Genomic DNA, 18,129 nt, shown 5'->3' on the forward strand with positions numbered 1-18,129 from the left:
ATATTTAGATATAGGAAAAATAAACTAAGGCTGCTTTTACATATAGCAGTAAGGGTCTGCATTTATCATTGCAGCCAGCACCTAGTTGATGCTTTAAGCAGCAGGTACAAGCTGCATTGTTGGGAGGAATCTAGAGTAGTGATGTCACGATACCAGAATTTTGAGTTCGATACCAATACTTGATTTTTTAGTTCGATACTCAATACCAGTTCGATACCTCGAAAAAAAATACAACCCCCCCCCTTATAAGATCAGCACCCTCCTCTCCTGACATCCTCTGTGCTGCTGTGACCTCCCCATAGATCAGCACACTCCTCTCCTGACATCCTCTGTGCTGTTGTGACGTCCCCTATAGATCAGCACACTCCTCTCCTGACATCCTCTGTGCTGCTGTGACCTCCCCATAGATCAGCACACTCCTCTCCTGACATCCTCTGTGCTGCTGTGACCTCCTCTATAGATCAGCACACTCCTTTCCTGACATCCTCTGTGCTGCTGTGACCTCCCCTATAGATCACCACCCTCCTCTCCTGACATCCTCTGTGCTGCTGGGACGCTGTGACCTCCCCTATAAGATCAGACCCCTCCTCTCCTGACATCCTCTGTGCTGCTGTGACCTCCTCTATCGATCAGCACACTCCTCTCCTGACATCCTCTGTGCTGCTGTGACCTCCCCTATCGATCAGCACACTCCTCTCCTGACATCCTCTGTGCTGCTGTGACCTCCCCTATAAGATCAGCACCCTCATCTCCTGACATCCTCTGTGCTGCTGTGACCTCCCCTATAAGATCAGCACCCTCATCTCCTGACATCCTCTGTGCTGCTGTGACCTCCCCTATAAGATCAGCACCCTCATCTCCTGACATCCTTTGTGCTGCTGTGACCTCTCCTATAAGATCAGCCCCCTCCTTTCCTGACATCCTCTGAGCTGCTGGGACCCTGCGACCTCTCCTATAAGATCAGCCCCCTCCTCTCTTGACATCCTCTGTGCTGCTGTGACCTCCCCTATAGGATCAGCCCCCTCCTCTCCTGACATCCTCTGTGCTGCTGTGACCTCCTCTATAGATCAGCACACTCCTTTCCTGACATCCTCTGTGCTGCTGTGACCTCTCATAAGATCAGCACACTCCTTCCTCTCCTGACATCCTCTGTGCTGCTGTGACCTCCCCTATAGATCACCCCCCTCCTCTCCTGACATCCTCTGTGCTGCTGGGACGCTGTGACCTCCCCTATAAGATCAGACCCCTCCTCTCCTGACATCCTCTGTGCTGCTGTGACCTCCTCTATCGATCAGCACACTCCTCTCCTGACATCCTCTGTGCTGCTGTGACCTCCCCTATCGATCAGCACACTCCTCTCCTGACATCCTCTGTGCTGCTGTGACCTCTCCTATAAGATCAGCCCCCTCCTTTCCTGACATCCTCTGAGCTGCTGGGACCCTGCGACCTCTCCTATAAGATCAGCCCCCTCCTCTCTTGACATCCTCTGTGCTGCTGTGACCTCCCTATAAGATCAGCACCCTCCTCTCCTGACATCCTCTGTGCTGCTGTGACCTCCCTATAAGATCAGCACCCTCCTCTCCTGACATTCTCTGTGCTGCTGTGACCTCCCCTATAAGATCAGCCCCCTCCTCTCCTGACATCCTCTGTGCTGCTGTGACCTCCCCTATAAGATCAGCACACTCCTCTCCTGACATCCTCTGTGCTGCTGTGACCTCTCATAAGATCAGCACACTCCTTCCTCTCCTGACATCCTCTGTGCTGCTGTGACCTCCCCTATAGATCACCCCCCTCCTCTCCTGACATCCTCTGTGCTGCTGTGACCTCCCCTATAAGATCAGCCCCCTCCTCTCCTGACATCCTCTGTGCTGCTGTGACCTCTCATAAGATCAGCACACTCCTTCCTCTCCTGACATCCTCTGTGCTGCTGTGACCTCCCCTATAGATCACCCCCCTCCTCTCCTGACATCCTCTGTGCTGCTGTGACCTCCCCTATAAGATCAGCCCCCTCCTCTCCTGACATCCTCTGTGCAGCAAGGGACCAAACATTGTGTTTATTGGGGACAGCATGGGGGGGGGCAGTAGTGGGCGGATTGACGGGGGGGGATCCAGGTTGGGTGAACAGTCCAGGGTACATTTAATCAGCCACTGGGTACAGACTACAACCCCCACACTGCAGGGAGCTGGTGAAGGCTGCCAGGTCTGGACAGACAAGAGAGGGTTACTCTGCCTGGCAGGTCAGTTCCTGTCAGAGGGCAGGGGTTTAAGGGCAGGAATGTTAGGGGCACACTAGAGGGCAGGGATGTGGGGGGGGGGCACACCAGAGGGCAGGGATGTGGGGGGGGGGCACACCAGAGGGCAGGGTTTAAGGGCAGGAATGTTAGGGGCACACTAGAGGGCAGGGATGTGGTGGGGGGGGGGGGCACACCAGAGGGCAGGGGTTTAAGGCAGGAATGTTAGGGGCACACTAGAGGGCTGGGATGTGGTGGGGGGGGGGGCACACCAGAGGGCAGGGATGTGGGGGGGGGGGCACACTAGAGGGCAGGGATGTGGGGGGGGGGGGGGCACACCAGAGGGCAGGGGTTTAAGGGCAGGAATGTTAGGGGCACACTAGAGGGCAGGGATGTGGGGGGGGCACACCAGAAGGCAGGGATGTGGGGGGGGGGGGGGGCACACCAGAGGGCAGGGATGTGGGGGGGGCACACCAGAGGGCAGGGATGTGTGGGGGGGGGGCACACTAGAGGGCAGGGATGTGGGGGGGGGGCACACTAGAGGGCAGGGATGTGGGGGGGGGGCACACCAGAGGGCAGGGATGTGTGGGGGGGGGCACACCAGAGGGCAGGGATGTGGGGGGGGGCACACTAGAGGGCAGGGATGTGGGGGGCACACCAGAGGGCAGGGATGTGGGGGGCACACCAGAGGGCAGGGATGTGGCTGGGGGGGGGCACACCAGAGGGCAGGGATGTGGGGGGGGGGGGGGGGCACACCAGAGGGCAGGGATGTGGGGGGGGGGCACACCAGAGGGCAGGGATGTGGGGGGGGGGGGCACACCAGAGGGCAGGGATGTGGGGGGGGGGCACACCAGAGGGCAGGGATGTTTGCAATGTCTGCACACATCCCCTGCTCTCACTGCGGTACCACTCAAAGCATGAGGCTTGTCAAAGCAGAGGGGAGGGGGGATTTGTAAAGGGAGTTTAAGGTGGAACAGACAGCCTGAACCTCGGCCAGCAGGAAGATTAACCTTTGATGCTGGCCAAGATTCAGGCTGTCTGTTCCACCTTAAATTAGCTCCCTTTACAAATCCCCCTCCCCTCAGCTCCGGGAAGCTCCCAGCTGTCGGACCTCCGTTCCTCCGTGCATATTCATGTGTGCACACTCAGGCCGGTCAGGAAGCGCAGCCACCGAGAGTGTGCACACATGAGTATGCATAGGAACAGCGCCGCAGATGGACGGCTGCATTCCAGGAGGGACAGGAGACTGAGATGTGACAGGCTGCGGGTGATTAGCAGCGGGGGTCTGTTACACATAGTAGCCGACCCCCACTGCTTCTGGAGAGGCTCAGGATGGGTCAGAGGCCGCTGTCAGTTGTGACAGCGGCATCTGCACAGTTATATAGCCGGCACTAGCGATCGCTGTGTGCCGGCTATAACTTCTCCCTGCAGTGAGCGGAGGAAGGGGCGGGCGGAGGAGGAGGAAGTGACGCCAGGGGGCAGAGGGCAGCACACAGAGAACATGGCCGGCGCTTAGCTAGCCGCCGGCCGTGTTCTCTGCTCTATACTTTATATTAAGCTGCGTTATTAGGCAGCTTAATATAAAGTATCGATACCAGGAAATCCTGGTACCGAATCGTTTTTTGGCCCGAAATATCGATAGTAGTATCGATATTTCGGTGCATCGTGCATCCCTAATCTAGAGTGCTAGTGGCTAGCTGTTAAGGCCCTATTACAAAGGCAGATATTAAACTGTGTAATAGGGCCTGCGAGTAGCCTACGAATATGCAAACGTTTGCCAGTCCTGGCCGCAGGATCACCAAGCCGTGTAACAGGCCCAGTAAGCAAGCAGCAATCTACTTGGCCATGTATTATGGTACACTTTTAAACCATTAGTTATGGTATGGCCAGATCTAGTACCTCAGCCAGAAGAACAATTCTCTTGCCATCAGGCCAGATAACATGGTCAACTTGGGACCGCACTCGTTCCCATGTCAGTTCAGGAGTGCGTAGGCTCGCCTAAGAGAAAAGAGAAATATATACATAAAACTATGGCGATTTCTAGTTGTGTCACCAGCACACAACTTGGCTGGCCTTTTATTCAAGTAAATGGGTTTGTGTTGCGACCCACAAGTGCCTGAAACCTTGCAGATGGAAAAATTCCATCCAGGATGGATTATTTGTGACTGTGTGGGTCACAGTGACTTGTGGATCACAATGTAACCCCATTCACTTGCATATGCAACCAGCACTACACAGTGATTCCTGGTTACATGACCAGGAATCACTGTGTAGCTCTAGCCTAGTGCAACACCTACCAGTGCTGCAAAAATGTATGTCACAATATCATTTTTACTTTCCTATTAAGCTAAACAGAAGGTCAAAAATGTCATCACATCCCTGAGCATATACTATTTTTCCCCCTATTACATAAGCACTTCACAAGAATCTATGGTAATGTTCCATGCATGTATTCAGTAGGTACTGCATTGCTACTTACCACATCTATCTCAGTATTGGAGTGCCCCATGTTGCAGACAATGCAGCCATTCTTCATACGATCTAAATGTTCTCTGGTCACCACATTCTTGTTACCTAACAGATTCACAAAATATCTCATTGCATTTTATGCTATTTAATTACACTTGTCACAATTTAGAAAATACATGTGATTGTGGATATGTGGATATAGCCAATTTAATGGAATAGCAATAAAGAAATGTGTGTAGTTCTTCAGCAATATGCTTTGACAGTTGCCTAGAGCTTAGCTTTGGCCAGCAGAACAATTTTTCTTTGTAAGGTTTTAATAAAAACTATAGGTTCTGAAGCATGGCAGGGAATATATTTTCCCTTATTTCCACACTGCTACAACAGCCCATGCCCAGACATTGGCAGTATGTCTCAAAACATCTGACCATGTTGAACTAAATGGCTAATAACCTACTGCTAAATACCATACCTGTGCAAGTGATAACAATATCCACTTGTCTGATCACCTCATTTAGTTTGACCAGCCTGAAACCATCCATACTGTAAGAGGAAGCAAAGGAGTAGGCAGATGAAGAGCATTTATAGCACGTTATGCACACACATGTAAAAGTTCACAAATGCCGTATTAAAAATTTAACTTCTGGACACTTTTATGTTATACTTACCAAGCCTGCAGGGCACAGATTGGATCAATTTCTGTCACATATACAATAGAGCCCATGGCCTTAAGAGCAGCACAACATCCTTTACCAACCTAAAGAAAGTAACTCCATTAGACTCCAGCATAATACGAAACATAGCTGAATTATAATAACGGGAAATGCACATAAAGTGCTTTTTTTTCCCTGCACTTACTACTGCATCAATGCTTCACTTTCTGGATAAAATGGTGATGTCACGACCCGACTCCCAGAGCTGTGCGGGCTGTGGCTGCTGGAGAGGATGGTGGCAGGGGGATGCTCAAGTTTCTCTCCAGTGTCCTGTGTCCTTCAGTATCCCCCTCCCAACATCCTCTCCAGCAGCCACAGCCAACACAGCTCTGAGAGTCGGGTCGTGACCTCACCATTTTATCCAGGAAGTGAAGCCTTAATGCAGTAGTAAGTGCAGGGAAAAAGCACTTTATAAGCATTTCCCGTAATAAGTGCATATTGGTGATTTGTTTAACTTTTGGGGGGGCAATACAATACTTTAAAAAAAAAAAAAATTTCCCTGGACTTCCCCTTAAATAAAAAAATCTGCCAGAATGTACTTATGCTAGGGCTGCTCTTCTATTAACCACAACACAATAAAACACAATATTGTGTGACTAACTGGAGCAATCACAGGATACACTGAACACACAGGCCCCAGAGATTCTTCAACCTGTGTTTTATTTTTTCTTTGACAGCAACCAATCACGGCTCAGCTTTTATCAGAATGAGCTGTGATTGGCTGTGAATGCTGCACAGCGCCCGGAAACTAAAGACATAGGTTTATTACGAGGAGTATGCCCCCTAATAAATCACTTAGGGCATGGGATACATCTGACATAATATATTTCTCCCTATGATCCACCCACCTCTCCTCACCCTGACTGCCAGGCATCTTCACCAAGAAGGGTTAGGGGGGAGGCAGGAGTGAATCTACCAGACTTAAACTATACATTCATGTATGCTCTGACTGCTCCTGTTATCAGTATTTTTGCAACACCTTGAAGTGGTCAAACCCATTTGATAATTTAATCATAGCAACTTCTGTCCGTTTCTAGTAGAAAAAAATGAACTGCACAATATAAAAGGTCTAAGAAAAGATCCAAAATTATTTCATGGGAACTAGAAGTATTTACTAAAAAAACGACAGATCAGGAGAGGCATGGGTCCTTTGTAAAATGGAGGCCCTGATGCAGTACTCACCTCACCATAGCCACACACCACTACCTGCTTGCCACCAAACATCATGTCTGTTGTCCGTTTCAAACTGAAAAATAAATGTACATCTTTTCAGCCATCAAAAAAGACTTTGCCACAATCTTACGAGTACAGTGTGAACAAATTCAGTGAGTGCTGATTTGCTAGATTGCTCATGCAGGTTTTTTCTTTAATGAGCCTTTGGCTGCACATCTATTACATGGAAAGATGTATGGACAGTAGCAGGTTTTTTATTTTTTTACATGTTTAAAGTGTCACTGTCGTTATAACTTTAAAAACCTAAAAAAGTAGATGTGATATAAAGCAAGTTTGCAATTTACATTTTTTTGTCACCATGGTAAACATGGCATTTCTTGTGTTCTGACTTTTTTTTTCTTCAAACAGTCCAAACAAAGGAAGTCCCGTGTTTCCCAGGTCATCTGCGCTCACAGAGAAGACAGTCATTAGATTGACAGACATATTGAGCTGTGACATTCTGTACAGGTCAGACTTCCTGTGTTTAGTCTCTTTTAAACCAGCACAAGACTAGAAAGCTGCCTACAGGAGACTGGGCCTGGATTTCTGGTAAGTATAGCTTTGTTTTACAGCATAACAAAAAAAAAAAATGAATGTAAATTGCAAACTTGATTTATATCACATCTACTGTTGATTTAGATTTTGAAAGTTATAACAGTGACACTTTAAAGTAATAAGTCATCAGAATAGAAAAGTCCCTAATGCTTAAATCAATATAAAACTTTAGTTTTCCATTTTCCTGTCTACATTATAACAGTCTTAGAATCCTGCAGTCCACCATTTTCACCACTAGGTCTAAAATTCAATGGAGACATCCTGTTTGGTCTGTGGTAATAAGTTGGAGGCTGCTAGATAGTGATGTCTACAGAATTTCACAGAAAGGTGACACCAGTAGAAGCCACCTAAGCCTCCTTGAGGAATGACCTCTTTAAAGGTCACAGAGGATGCCTAGTAATGTTTCCAAATCTCAATTGTATAGGTCCTGTCCATTGTTGTGGGGTTTGCGGAAATGTACATTCATTGAGGGCCCATTCTGTCAGAGACCCTAAAATAGAATAAATAACCAGCAGAAGCTTGTAAGCAGACCAAGAATGGTTTACATATAGATTACCCACACGGGTTATAGACAGAATTTTAAACGTCTAATCAAAGATCCATTCCCCTATATAGACACTAAACAAGTTTAGACAAATTCCATCTGTAGGCAATGTTATACAGTGTTAGCCAGCCCCTTATGCAGAGAACGATCATGGTTAATAAGGCTTCAGCATTGACAGTACTTTACTCATATTTAGTTCATTTATGTACAGTAGCATTGATCTTCACAAAGCCTCCAAAGAACTTTTATAGGAAGGGATGCCATGTGGAAGCCTTCCTACTTCATGTGTAGGTAGAAATGTCCTGGTCTTTCCCCACAACTGCTACTATTAAAGTCACTGATCTGTATACCTACATGAAGCAAACATTTACAAAAGAACAATGAACGGCTGGACATTTCCTAGGTTTCCATGCAGTCTATTCAAGTTACTTATTAATTGGGAAACATTGCTAATTACTTTACAAGAAGGAAACCGATCCAAGAAATAGATCTTATCTGCTCGCCTTTTTCCACTGTCTAGGTGTGTAAGTGATGCCCAGTTACAGAGAGGAAATCTTATACTACTACAGGATAAAACACAATTGAGGGGGGGGGGGGATTTATCATTACATTATTATACTTAAACATCAAAAAACTGGTGTACAAAGAAACAAAAACACACCAAAAATTATTCTTGGTGTAATCTATAGACCCCCCCCAACATTACTGAGGAGGTAGTTGGTCAGTTGAATAGACAAATAGAGCAGGCTGCCCAGGAGGGGACAGTAGTGGTAATGGGGGACTTCAACTACCCAGATATAGATTGGGGTCACGGTTCAGCTAAAACCACAAAGGGGAGGGAATTTCTTAACCTCCTGCAGAATCATTTTCTGGGCCAGTTTGTGGAGCCAACTAGAAGTGATGCCTTGTTGGATCTGGTTATTTCTAACAAGCTGGTTGGGGATGTCACTGTCCATGAACACCTGGGTAATAGTGACCACAATATAGTGACTTTTAGCTTAAAGTGTAGAAAAGAAAAACATGTTGGGAGGGCAAAAACTCTTAATTTTAAAAGGGCCAATTTTCCTGGGTTAAGGGCTGAACTTCAGGGCATAGACTGGGAGCGGCTGCTGTCACATACTGATACTGATAATAAATGGGAAATCTTCAAATCCACATTAAATAACTGTACTGCCAAATATATTCCTATGGGTAACAAATATAAACGGTTAAAATTCAATCCCACATGGCTTACAACCGAGGTAAGAAGGGCTATAAATGAGAAAAAAGGGGCATTCAAAAAATACAAATTAGAGGGGTCAGCTGTAGCATTTAAACATTACAAAGAAGTCAACAAAACCTGTAAAAATGTAATAAAAGCAGCAAAAATTCACAATGAAAGGCAGGTAGCCATAGATAGCAAAAGAAACCCCCAAAAATTCTTCAAATATATTAATGCAAAAAAACCAAGGTCAGAGCATGTAGGACCCCTAAATAATGGCGACGTTGAGTTAATAACTGGGGATCAGGAGAAAGCCGAGTTACTTAAAGGCTTCTTCAGTTCTGTATATACAAAGGAAGAGGATGGAGCTGTGGTGGGTGGGGCCAGTACTGAGGTGGGTGGGGCCAGTGCTGCTAACACATGTAATGTACTGAACTGGTTTACTATAGATATGGTCCAAGATAAATTAAATAAACTCAATGTAACCAAAGCTCCAGGGCCCGATGGATTACACCCCAGAGTTCTTAGGGAACTCAGTTCTGTAATTTCTCTATCCTTGTATAAAATATTCAGTGATTCTTTGCTTACTGGTATTGTGCTGAGGGACTGGCGTAAGGCAAATGTAATGCCGATTTTCAAAAAGGGCTCTCGAACTTCCCCAGGTAACTATAGACCTGTAAGCTTAACGTCCATTGTGGGGAAACTATTTGAGGGGCTTATAAGGGACTACATCCAGGAATATGTAGTGGCTAATAGTATTATAAGTGATAACCAGCATGGTTTTACTAAGGACAGAAGCTGTCAAACCAACCTAATATGTTTCTATGAAGAGGTAAGTAGAAGCCTGGATGGCGGCGCGGCTGTGGATATCGTGTACCTGGATTTTGCTAAAGCGTTTGACACAGTTCCTCATGGACGTCTGATGGGTAAGTTAAAGTCTATCGGTTTGGAAAGTTTAATGTGTAACTGGATTGAAAACTGGCTTAATAATCGTACCCAGAGAGTGGTGGTCTATGATTCCTACTCCGAATGGTAATAAGTGGTGTACCCCAAGGGTCAGTACTGGGCCTTCTTCTGTTTAACTTGTTTATTAATGATATTGAGAATGGAATTAACAGCAATCTTTCTATCTTTACTACAAAGCTTGGTGTCATCTGCAAAGTACAGTCTATGGAGGATGTGCAGATCTTACAAGCTGACTTAGACACACTGAGTGTTTGGGCCTCCACTTGACAAATGAGGTTCAATGTGGATAAATGTAAAGTTATGCACCTGGGTACTAATAACCCGCATGCATCATATGTCCTGGGGGGAGTTACTCTGGGAGAGTCGCTGATGGAGAAGGATCTGGGTGTACTTGTAGATAATAGACTACAGAACAGCACACAATGTCAGTCAGCTGCTTCTAAGGCCAGCAGGATATTGTCATGCATTAAAACAGGCATGGACTCTCGGGACAGGGATATAATATTACCGCTTTATAAAGCTTTGGTGCGGCCTCATCTGGAGTATGCTGTCCAGTTTTGGAACCAGATTCATAAAAAGGATGTTCTAGAGCTGGAGAGGGTACAAAGACGGGCAACTAAACTAATAAGGGGAATGGAGCATCTTAGTTATCAGGAGAGATTAAAAGAATTAAATTTGTTTAGTCTGGAGAAGAGACGTTTAAGGGGAGATATGATTAATTTATTTAAATATATAAATGGCCCCTACAAGAAATACAGTATGGGGAAAAGATGTTCCAGGTAAAACCCCCTCAAAGGACAAGGGGGCATTGCCTCCACCTGGAGAAAAAAGGTTCAATCTCAGGAGGCGACAAGCCTTCTTTACCATGAGAACTGTGAATCTGTGGAACAGTCTACCCCAGATCTGGTCACAGCAAAAACAGTAGAGGGCTTCAAAACCGGCCTAGACAAGTTCTTAGACCAAAATAATATAAATGCATATGTATAGAACCTATCACCCCTCCCCCTTCCCTGTATCCATCCCCTCCTTGGTTGAACTTGATGAACATGTGTCTTTTTTCAACCGTATTGACTATGTAACTATGTAACATTTTTTACACAATTCACAGAAAAATTAGAATTTTGTTTCCATTTCCAATCTCTTTACAGCAGCCACAAATGTACACAATACACTAGCTACAGTACCAATGGATTAAGCACACCTATGTAACATATTGCTCAGTTACTACTTGCAGACATACTACACAACCCAGATCCATTTGTGCAATATTGCATGTATGGCAGTATTTATTATAAAGTAATATTTTCTTAATCTTGTTGGTGTGGTCCACCACTGTGGGTTATGAGTAAGGGTTGTTTTTCATACATTTGATAAAACAGGTCAGACACATTATAGAAAAGTAATCTGAACCTGCTGTTTATGGTCGTCGGGAGAGATGGAAAGTAGGCTGTCAGCTTATGCTATGTATGGCCTGCAATGCAAAATAACTTAGATAGTAAAAATTTCAATAACCCCCCCTTGAAATTGCTAATCCCTACCCATCCAAGATAGACTCGCGGCAGCAGTACAGATTGTCAAATTTCTGTTTGGTAACAGAATCATTGACGTTCATGGCAGGAACACAAAGCTTTCCGGCTTTAGACAACTGGTACAGGCTGTAAACAAAGAAAAATGCAATATATTAGAGTGTTTTAACATGCATTTTACATTTTTTCATGATTAACAGGGTCCACATGAAACTATGTATGTATACATGAAACTATATGATAAATACAATAGTGAGTACTGCAGAACTATACTCTATAACCAGTATCAGGTGTCTACTCACCGATGCACACCAGTTACACTTTCCTCCACAATGCCCTTAATTTTTTTGAACATGTTTGGATATTTCTTGTATATCCAATGTGTAAGGTCGCCACCATCATCAAGAATCTGCAGAGATAACATAGCTCAGATTACAGATATCCTATGGAGAACATTAATTTAGTCATCTTGACAGGTCCTTGAAGACATTTGCTAGGAAGTGTATCCTGTCACAGCAAAAAGATGATGGTTACCTTTTAGGCAGGATTGGGAAACCTGCAGCCATCTAGCTGTTGTAAAACTACAACCCCCATCATGCCTGGACAGTCAGAGCTTTGGCTAACCAGGTATAATGGGCATTGTAGTTTTGCAGCAGCTGGAGGGCCACAGGTTCCATGCCCCTTTTAAGTTATCAACTTTTGAGAAGTGATCTCTACCTCGTTTTTTCACAAAGCAGTTTAACAAAACATGAACTTATTTTAAGAGTAAAAATGTCCCTAAGTATCAACTTTCACTAGTGATTTGCTTGATCCTTTCTAGGAGAGAAATCTTCTCCACATAATCTGGTCATACACTAGAGGTTTTAGATGGCCAAAAAGGATGATTTGCCCCGTTCGCTACTAACCATTTATGTGTTCATAGAAATAAGGAAGACAACCTAAAACAGACATCTCTCAAAAAGTTTCTGTCCTGTTGAACTTTTTAGACAGGTTGTGTATTATAGTAGAAAACTGGTTCCTGCTGTCAAACAAATCTGCACCATCAACAGAATCTAGGACTAGATCACAGATTTCAGGGAAGAGATCAGTGATGGCATCGTTATCTAAGACAATAATCATAGACAACCAGATGTTCAAGAATGGCTAACATCACTAATGTAGCATATGCGATGGGGCCCAAATGATATGTGCAATATTGTTATCACCTCGACTGGGCAGTGGAGAAAGGAACAACGCCATTGTATGTACCTCTGTTACTATAACGCACAGTTATAACACTGGGCCCTATGTTGGTTTGGGTAAGTTATACTTCTGTATGACTGACCCATGAAGTTTGATAGTACTACCTCATGTAGCCACACTGCCTTATTATATACTGTTTTATATGTGATGTGTATGTGCTACACTTCTCCTTAATGAAACAGAGTTAAAAAAAATCCCTAATGTATGCCCAGCTCTAACCTTTGATTAGGTATTTGGATATTCATGTGTTAATAACCACTGCATTATGTATTCTAGTGTAAATGGCACCTACTGAGCCAGTCAAATTGCCAATCACACAAGTACACTGAAATAGCCTTAACTTTACATGTTTAACAATATCTGACACTCTTTATGGCTCATGACAGTGTTACAGGTCAATGTCACAAGGAATCTAAATAGGGAGGAAACCTATAAACATGTTCTCATAAAGATGTATATAAAAGTGCTTTATTGTTCTTTGTGCAATGCAAGTAAATAAGAATGTTACACAAGTAATATCATGTCCTGCATTACAGAGATGCTGTTACTGGTTACTTTTGTCGGACCAGCAGTACGACAAAAGTAACCAGTAACAGCATCTCTCTAATGCAGAACATGACATTACTTGTGTAACTTTCTACACCTGCTGTTACAGACATTGTGTGTACTCTGATGCCACCTACAATCCATATAGTGAAGATAGCAGGATGTGTCACTTTCAGGTTACTTAACCCCTTCCCAAACCATCCAGTTTTAGTCTACAATACACTACCGTTCAAAAGTTTGGGGTCACATTAAAATGTCCTTATTTTTGAAGGAAAAGAACTGTACTTTTCAATGAAGATAACTTTAAACTAGTCCTAACTTTAAACAAATACACTCTATACATTGCTAATGTGGAAAATGACTATTCTAGCTGCAAATGTCTGGTTTTTGGTCCAATATCTACATAGGTGTATAGAGGCCCATTTCCAGCAACTATCACTCCAGTGTTCTAATGGTACAATGTGTTTGCTCATTGGCTCAGAAGGCTAATTGATGATTAGAAAACCCTTGTGCAATCATGTTCACACATCTGAAAACAGTCTAGCTTGTTACAGAAGCTACAAAACTGACCTTCCTTTGAGCAGATTGTGTTTCTGGAGCATCACATTTGTGGGGTCAATTAAACGCTCAAAATGTCCAGGAAAAGAGAACTTTCATCTGAAACTCGACAGTCTATTCTTGTTCTTAGAAATGAAGGCTATTCCATGCGAGAAATTGCTAAGAAATTGAAGATTTCCTACAACGGTGTGTACTCCTCCCTTCAGAGGACAGCACAAACAGGCTCTAACCAGAGTAGAAAAAGAAGTGGGAGGCCGCGTTGCACAACTAAGCAAGAAGATAAGCACATTAGAGTCTCTAGTTTGAGAAACAGACGCCTCACAGGTCCCCAACTGGAATCCTTATCAAATAGTACCCGCAAAACACCAGTGTCAACATCTACAGTAAAGAGGCGGCTGCGGGATTTTGGGCTTCAGGGCAGAGTGGCAAAGAAAAAGCCATATCTGAGACTGGCCAATAAAAGAAAAAGATTAAGATAGGCAAAAGAACACAGAGATTGGACAGAGGAAGACTGGAAAAAAGTGTTGTGGACGGATGAATCCAAGTTTAAGGTGTTTGGATCACAAAGAAGAACGCAGAACAGAGACGCAGAACAAATGAAAAGATGCTGGAAGAATGCCTGACGCCATCTGTGATCTGTAATGTGATGGTCTGGGGTTGCTTTGGTGCTGGTAAGGTGGGAGATTTGTACAGGGTAAAAGGGATTCTGAATAAGGAAGGCTATCACTCAATTTTGCAATGCCATACCCAGTGGACAGCGCTTGATTGGAGCCAATTTCATCCTACAACAGGACAATGACCCTAAACACACCTCCAAATTGTGCAAGAACTATTTACAGCAGAAGCAGGCAGCTGGTATTCTATCGGTAATGGAGTGGTCAGCGCAGTCACCAGATCTGAACCCCATTGAGCTGTTGTGGGAGCAGCTTGACCGTATGGTACGCCAGAAGTGCCCATCCAACCAATCCAACTTGTGGGAGCTGTTTCTAGAAGCGTGGGGTGCAGTTTCTCCAGCTTACCTCAACAGATTAATAGCTAGAATGCCAAAGGTGTGCAATACTGTAATTGCTGCAAAAGGAGGATTCTTTGACGAAAGCAAAGTTTGATGTAAAAACAATGTTATTTCAAATGCAAATAATTATTTCTAACCTTGTCAATGTCTTGACTCTATTGTCTATTCATTTCACAACGTATGGTGGTGGTGAAGTGTGACTTTTCATGGAAAACACAAAATTGTTTGGGTGACCCCAAACTTTTGAACGGTAGTGTATATTGTCTCTTTGTTTTAGCTGCTTAAGATGCTGCAAGACATCTCGTACACATATTGTATTCTTCTCCTCTGTCTAAAGTGTATTCAAGCAACTTCCCTACTTGGCGGATGTCAGCCTCTTTCCATTGCAAAGACTGGTTAACAACTATTGTTGAGTCATCAGAATGATCAATGGTCCGTATAAAAGCCAACTTTTATGTTCACATTCCAGCTACTTCCTTCCAAAACACTGCAGCTTCTTACAAGTTTCCTTGGGCATATTACTAGGCCAGGCACGACCCTTCTTGATGCAGCTTTTTTGTGTATACGGAATATTAGCTAAAAATAGCCAAGATTTGAAGCTGAACTATGTCAGTAGCAGTTCACAGCAATTCAGTGAGTCACTGGCAGTAGGGATTAAAAGTAATCGCCCATTTTTATATACATATCATTATGTATAAGGAGCTCTAGCATAATGATATTTTACACAGACTACATTTTCAAGGACTCTGTGTGACAGCTTCATATTATCTCCTATGTCTGGAGCCATAATTTGGTATTGAACATTCTCTATAGATCTGTTTTGTATATTCACATGCCACAGATTCATCACAGACTTAAATAAAAAAAGTGGCATGCCAACTGTGACATATAAACATGAGGTTTCAATGGATTAAATATTCCATAGTACACAGACACTACAGCTTGATTGTAAGGATTAATAGACACACTCCCTGTTCTCTTGTATAGGCTCTGAGCAGAGTCTCTGCATATGGCGGCCATCATCCACCCACAGGAGATGTAGTGAAGGTGCTCTGGGAGGCAAAGGGATCAGCTCTGTATAGTTAAAATGTCACATTGTCCTTGATATTGTCCTAATAGTCTGTAAGCTAATGCATGCGAGCAGGGCCCTCACTGCTCATGTATGAATAATTATATGTAGATCACTGTAATGTCTGATTTTTGTCTATGTATGTACCCCCAGAATTGTAAAGTGCTGGGGAATCTGTTGGCGCTATATAAATAAAAATTATTATTATTGATAATCAGTGTATTACTGCAAGAGAATTTAACTAGTGCAAAATTACAGTCTATGGGAGGCTCGCGCGCCACCTCTTGGCGCTGAAGAATGAACATGTTCATTATTCAGTGCGGAGAGAGGAGCCGCGCAAGCCTCTCAGACTGCCATTACGAAAGGGAGGCTGGCAGCATACCGCAGTGGAGAAATTCGCCACTTTTGCTACGTGTGAACATAGCCTTAATCTGCAAGTATACTCACCATGTTGGGCTGCCAACCTTCCACGTTTACACAACGGTCAATGCACCACCAAAAGTCATCTTCTGATTCTCCTTTCCAGGAGAACACTGGAACACCTGAATGTAGAGAAGTTTCACACATTACCTTCACATTATTCAATTTACTAACATTCTTAAGTCTGCTGATATGGGATTAAATGTAAAAAGGAAAACAAACATCCAAACGTTCCTACCAAGCTTAAACTTGTATCATTACAGTAAGACATAGCTGGATACAGTGTTACCACTTACCACTTTCAGCCAAGGCCGCAGCCACTTCATTAAGTGTGGAGTAGATGTTGCAGGCTGCCCATCTACACTGAGCACCCAATGCTCCCAATGTCTCAATGAGAACCTGCAAGATGAAAGGAAATTAACCAACGAGTCTCTAAACATTATCACTACACCAAATGTACAGGGATTAACCTTCAATCATCAGACAAACTCCGTGGTACAAGATGACTGAGATATGGCACCATGTAACAACTACTTCTTGTAACAAAAAAAGGATTATGAAGTAAGAACTGCAAGTAGTCCTAAAGAGACCATCTCTGTTTTTTTATAAACTCCAAGTCACATGCTTTTTTTCATGCTACCCTATTCCATCCAGCAGAAAAAAAACAGAACAGATGCCAAAATGACACAGTGATGGAGATACATTTGCCATTAACGTTGGGAGATTTTCAGACATGTGACAAACCTACGCTACAAACGTGCAGTGAAAACTGCATCACTGTGGTGCACTGCAATTTGTATATCAAGATCTGCTCTTAGCTTATGTGTGCTCTTTGTTCATTAGGATGTTCAGAAGTTATGTCTCAATGTTTTAATCCAGTCTTTTATCCAATACTATATTGTATGAAATCAATAGAGAATTTTTCATTTTGTATTTCTATGGTTAGGCAACATTTTTTCTTAGGGTCCTATTCCATGGGCCAATGGCGGCCCGATCAATAATGTAAAGGAGCACCGATCTGCTAGATCTGGTCTACATTTACAGCGTCTAAGCATTAGACCATACTACTAAATCTAGGCCAGTATATACTACATGTGAGGGTATAAGGGTATGTTCACAGAGTAACAGTGTGAACATACCCTAAAGGTCCAAGTTAGCAAAAGATGTACAATTCTCTAAATCAGACTGAATTACATTTACTGAAGTCTATGAGAAACTAAAAAGATGTTTGCCCCAGCTCACCGCTGTCTGTGCAGTTATGTGAGTACAGCCAACAATCTTGGCTCCAGCTAATGGTTTTTCTCCTTGTGCTCTTTTGCGCAAAGCCATCAACGCCGGCATCTCTACATGAGAAAAAAGATAAACTGAATTGTATCAAACAATATTCATGACTACAATAACTTAACATGTTGCTAATGTAAAACCTGTAGTGTAATATGTGGCATTGTAGGTATCATTTTAGGCAAGATTCATGCATCCTAGACAGTAAACACAAGGGGAAGTCTGCACCATATGCGGTAGGGGACTGCCAAGATACTGAGAGGAGGGGATCAATAGAACATTTGCTGAGGATTCTCTTCATTTTCTATGCTTCCTGTAACATCCCGACAACTCGAGCTCAACAGCCTTACCTTGCTCAGCAATTTCAATTTCTCGACGGCCGAATTCAGCTTGCTTGATGTTTTTCACACAGAAGTCACTGCTGCCCTTGGAGTTCTTCTGCTGCTTGTCCCGCGGAGAGGTCTCATCATCTGAGCTGTCTGTATAGGAAGCAGCTAGTGAAAGAGGATATAGTCAGCAAAGGCAAAACCTTTTTGCCTCTTAAGTCTGTTCAGAGAGGTCTGAACAGGATGCTGCAACTTGTTCTA

General features: G+C 43.8%; 1 protein-coding gene across 10 annotated transcripts in view; it reads right to left on the reverse strand.

Annotated features, from left to right (window-relative positions):
• Positions 1-18,129, reverse strand: part of AHCYL2 (adenosylhomocysteinase like 2) — an 86,756-nt gene that overhangs the window by 9,723 nt on the left and 58,904 nt on the right. For 7 of the 10 annotated variants that reach the window (XM_069979318.1, XM_069979326.1, XM_069979382.1 and 4 more), the window contains exons 3-13: positions 17,893-18,036; positions 17,504-17,604; positions 16,558-16,660; positions 16,289-16,383; positions 11,717-11,823; positions 11,427-11,543; positions 6,593-6,656; positions 5,366-5,454; positions 5,170-5,240; positions 4,711-4,805; positions 4,131-4,229 (exon numbers count right to left, since the gene is read on the reverse strand). In XM_069979318.1, coding sequence (XP_069835419.1) covers positions 4,131-4,229; positions 4,711-4,805; positions 5,170-5,240; positions 5,366-5,454; positions 6,593-6,656; positions 11,427-11,543; positions 11,717-11,823; positions 16,289-16,383; positions 16,558-16,660; positions 17,504-17,604; positions 17,893-18,036 — 1,085 coding nt within the window. The remainder of the gene's footprint in view (positions 1-4,130; positions 4,230-4,710; positions 4,806-5,169; positions 5,241-5,365; positions 5,455-6,592; positions 6,657-11,426; positions 11,544-11,716; positions 11,824-16,288; positions 16,384-16,557; positions 16,661-17,503; positions 17,605-17,892; positions 18,037-18,129) is intronic. The other 3 variants (XM_069979348.1, XM_069979358.1, XM_069979367.1) reach the window with 1 other exon arrangement.

The sequence above is a fragment of the Dendropsophus ebraccatus genome, chromosome 1 (genome assembly GCF_027789765.1).
Source record: "Dendropsophus ebraccatus isolate aDenEbr1 chromosome 1, aDenEbr1.pat, whole genome shotgun sequence".
NCBI classification, from domain to species: Eukaryota; Metazoa; Chordata; class Amphibia; order Anura; family Hylidae; genus Dendropsophus; species Dendropsophus ebraccatus.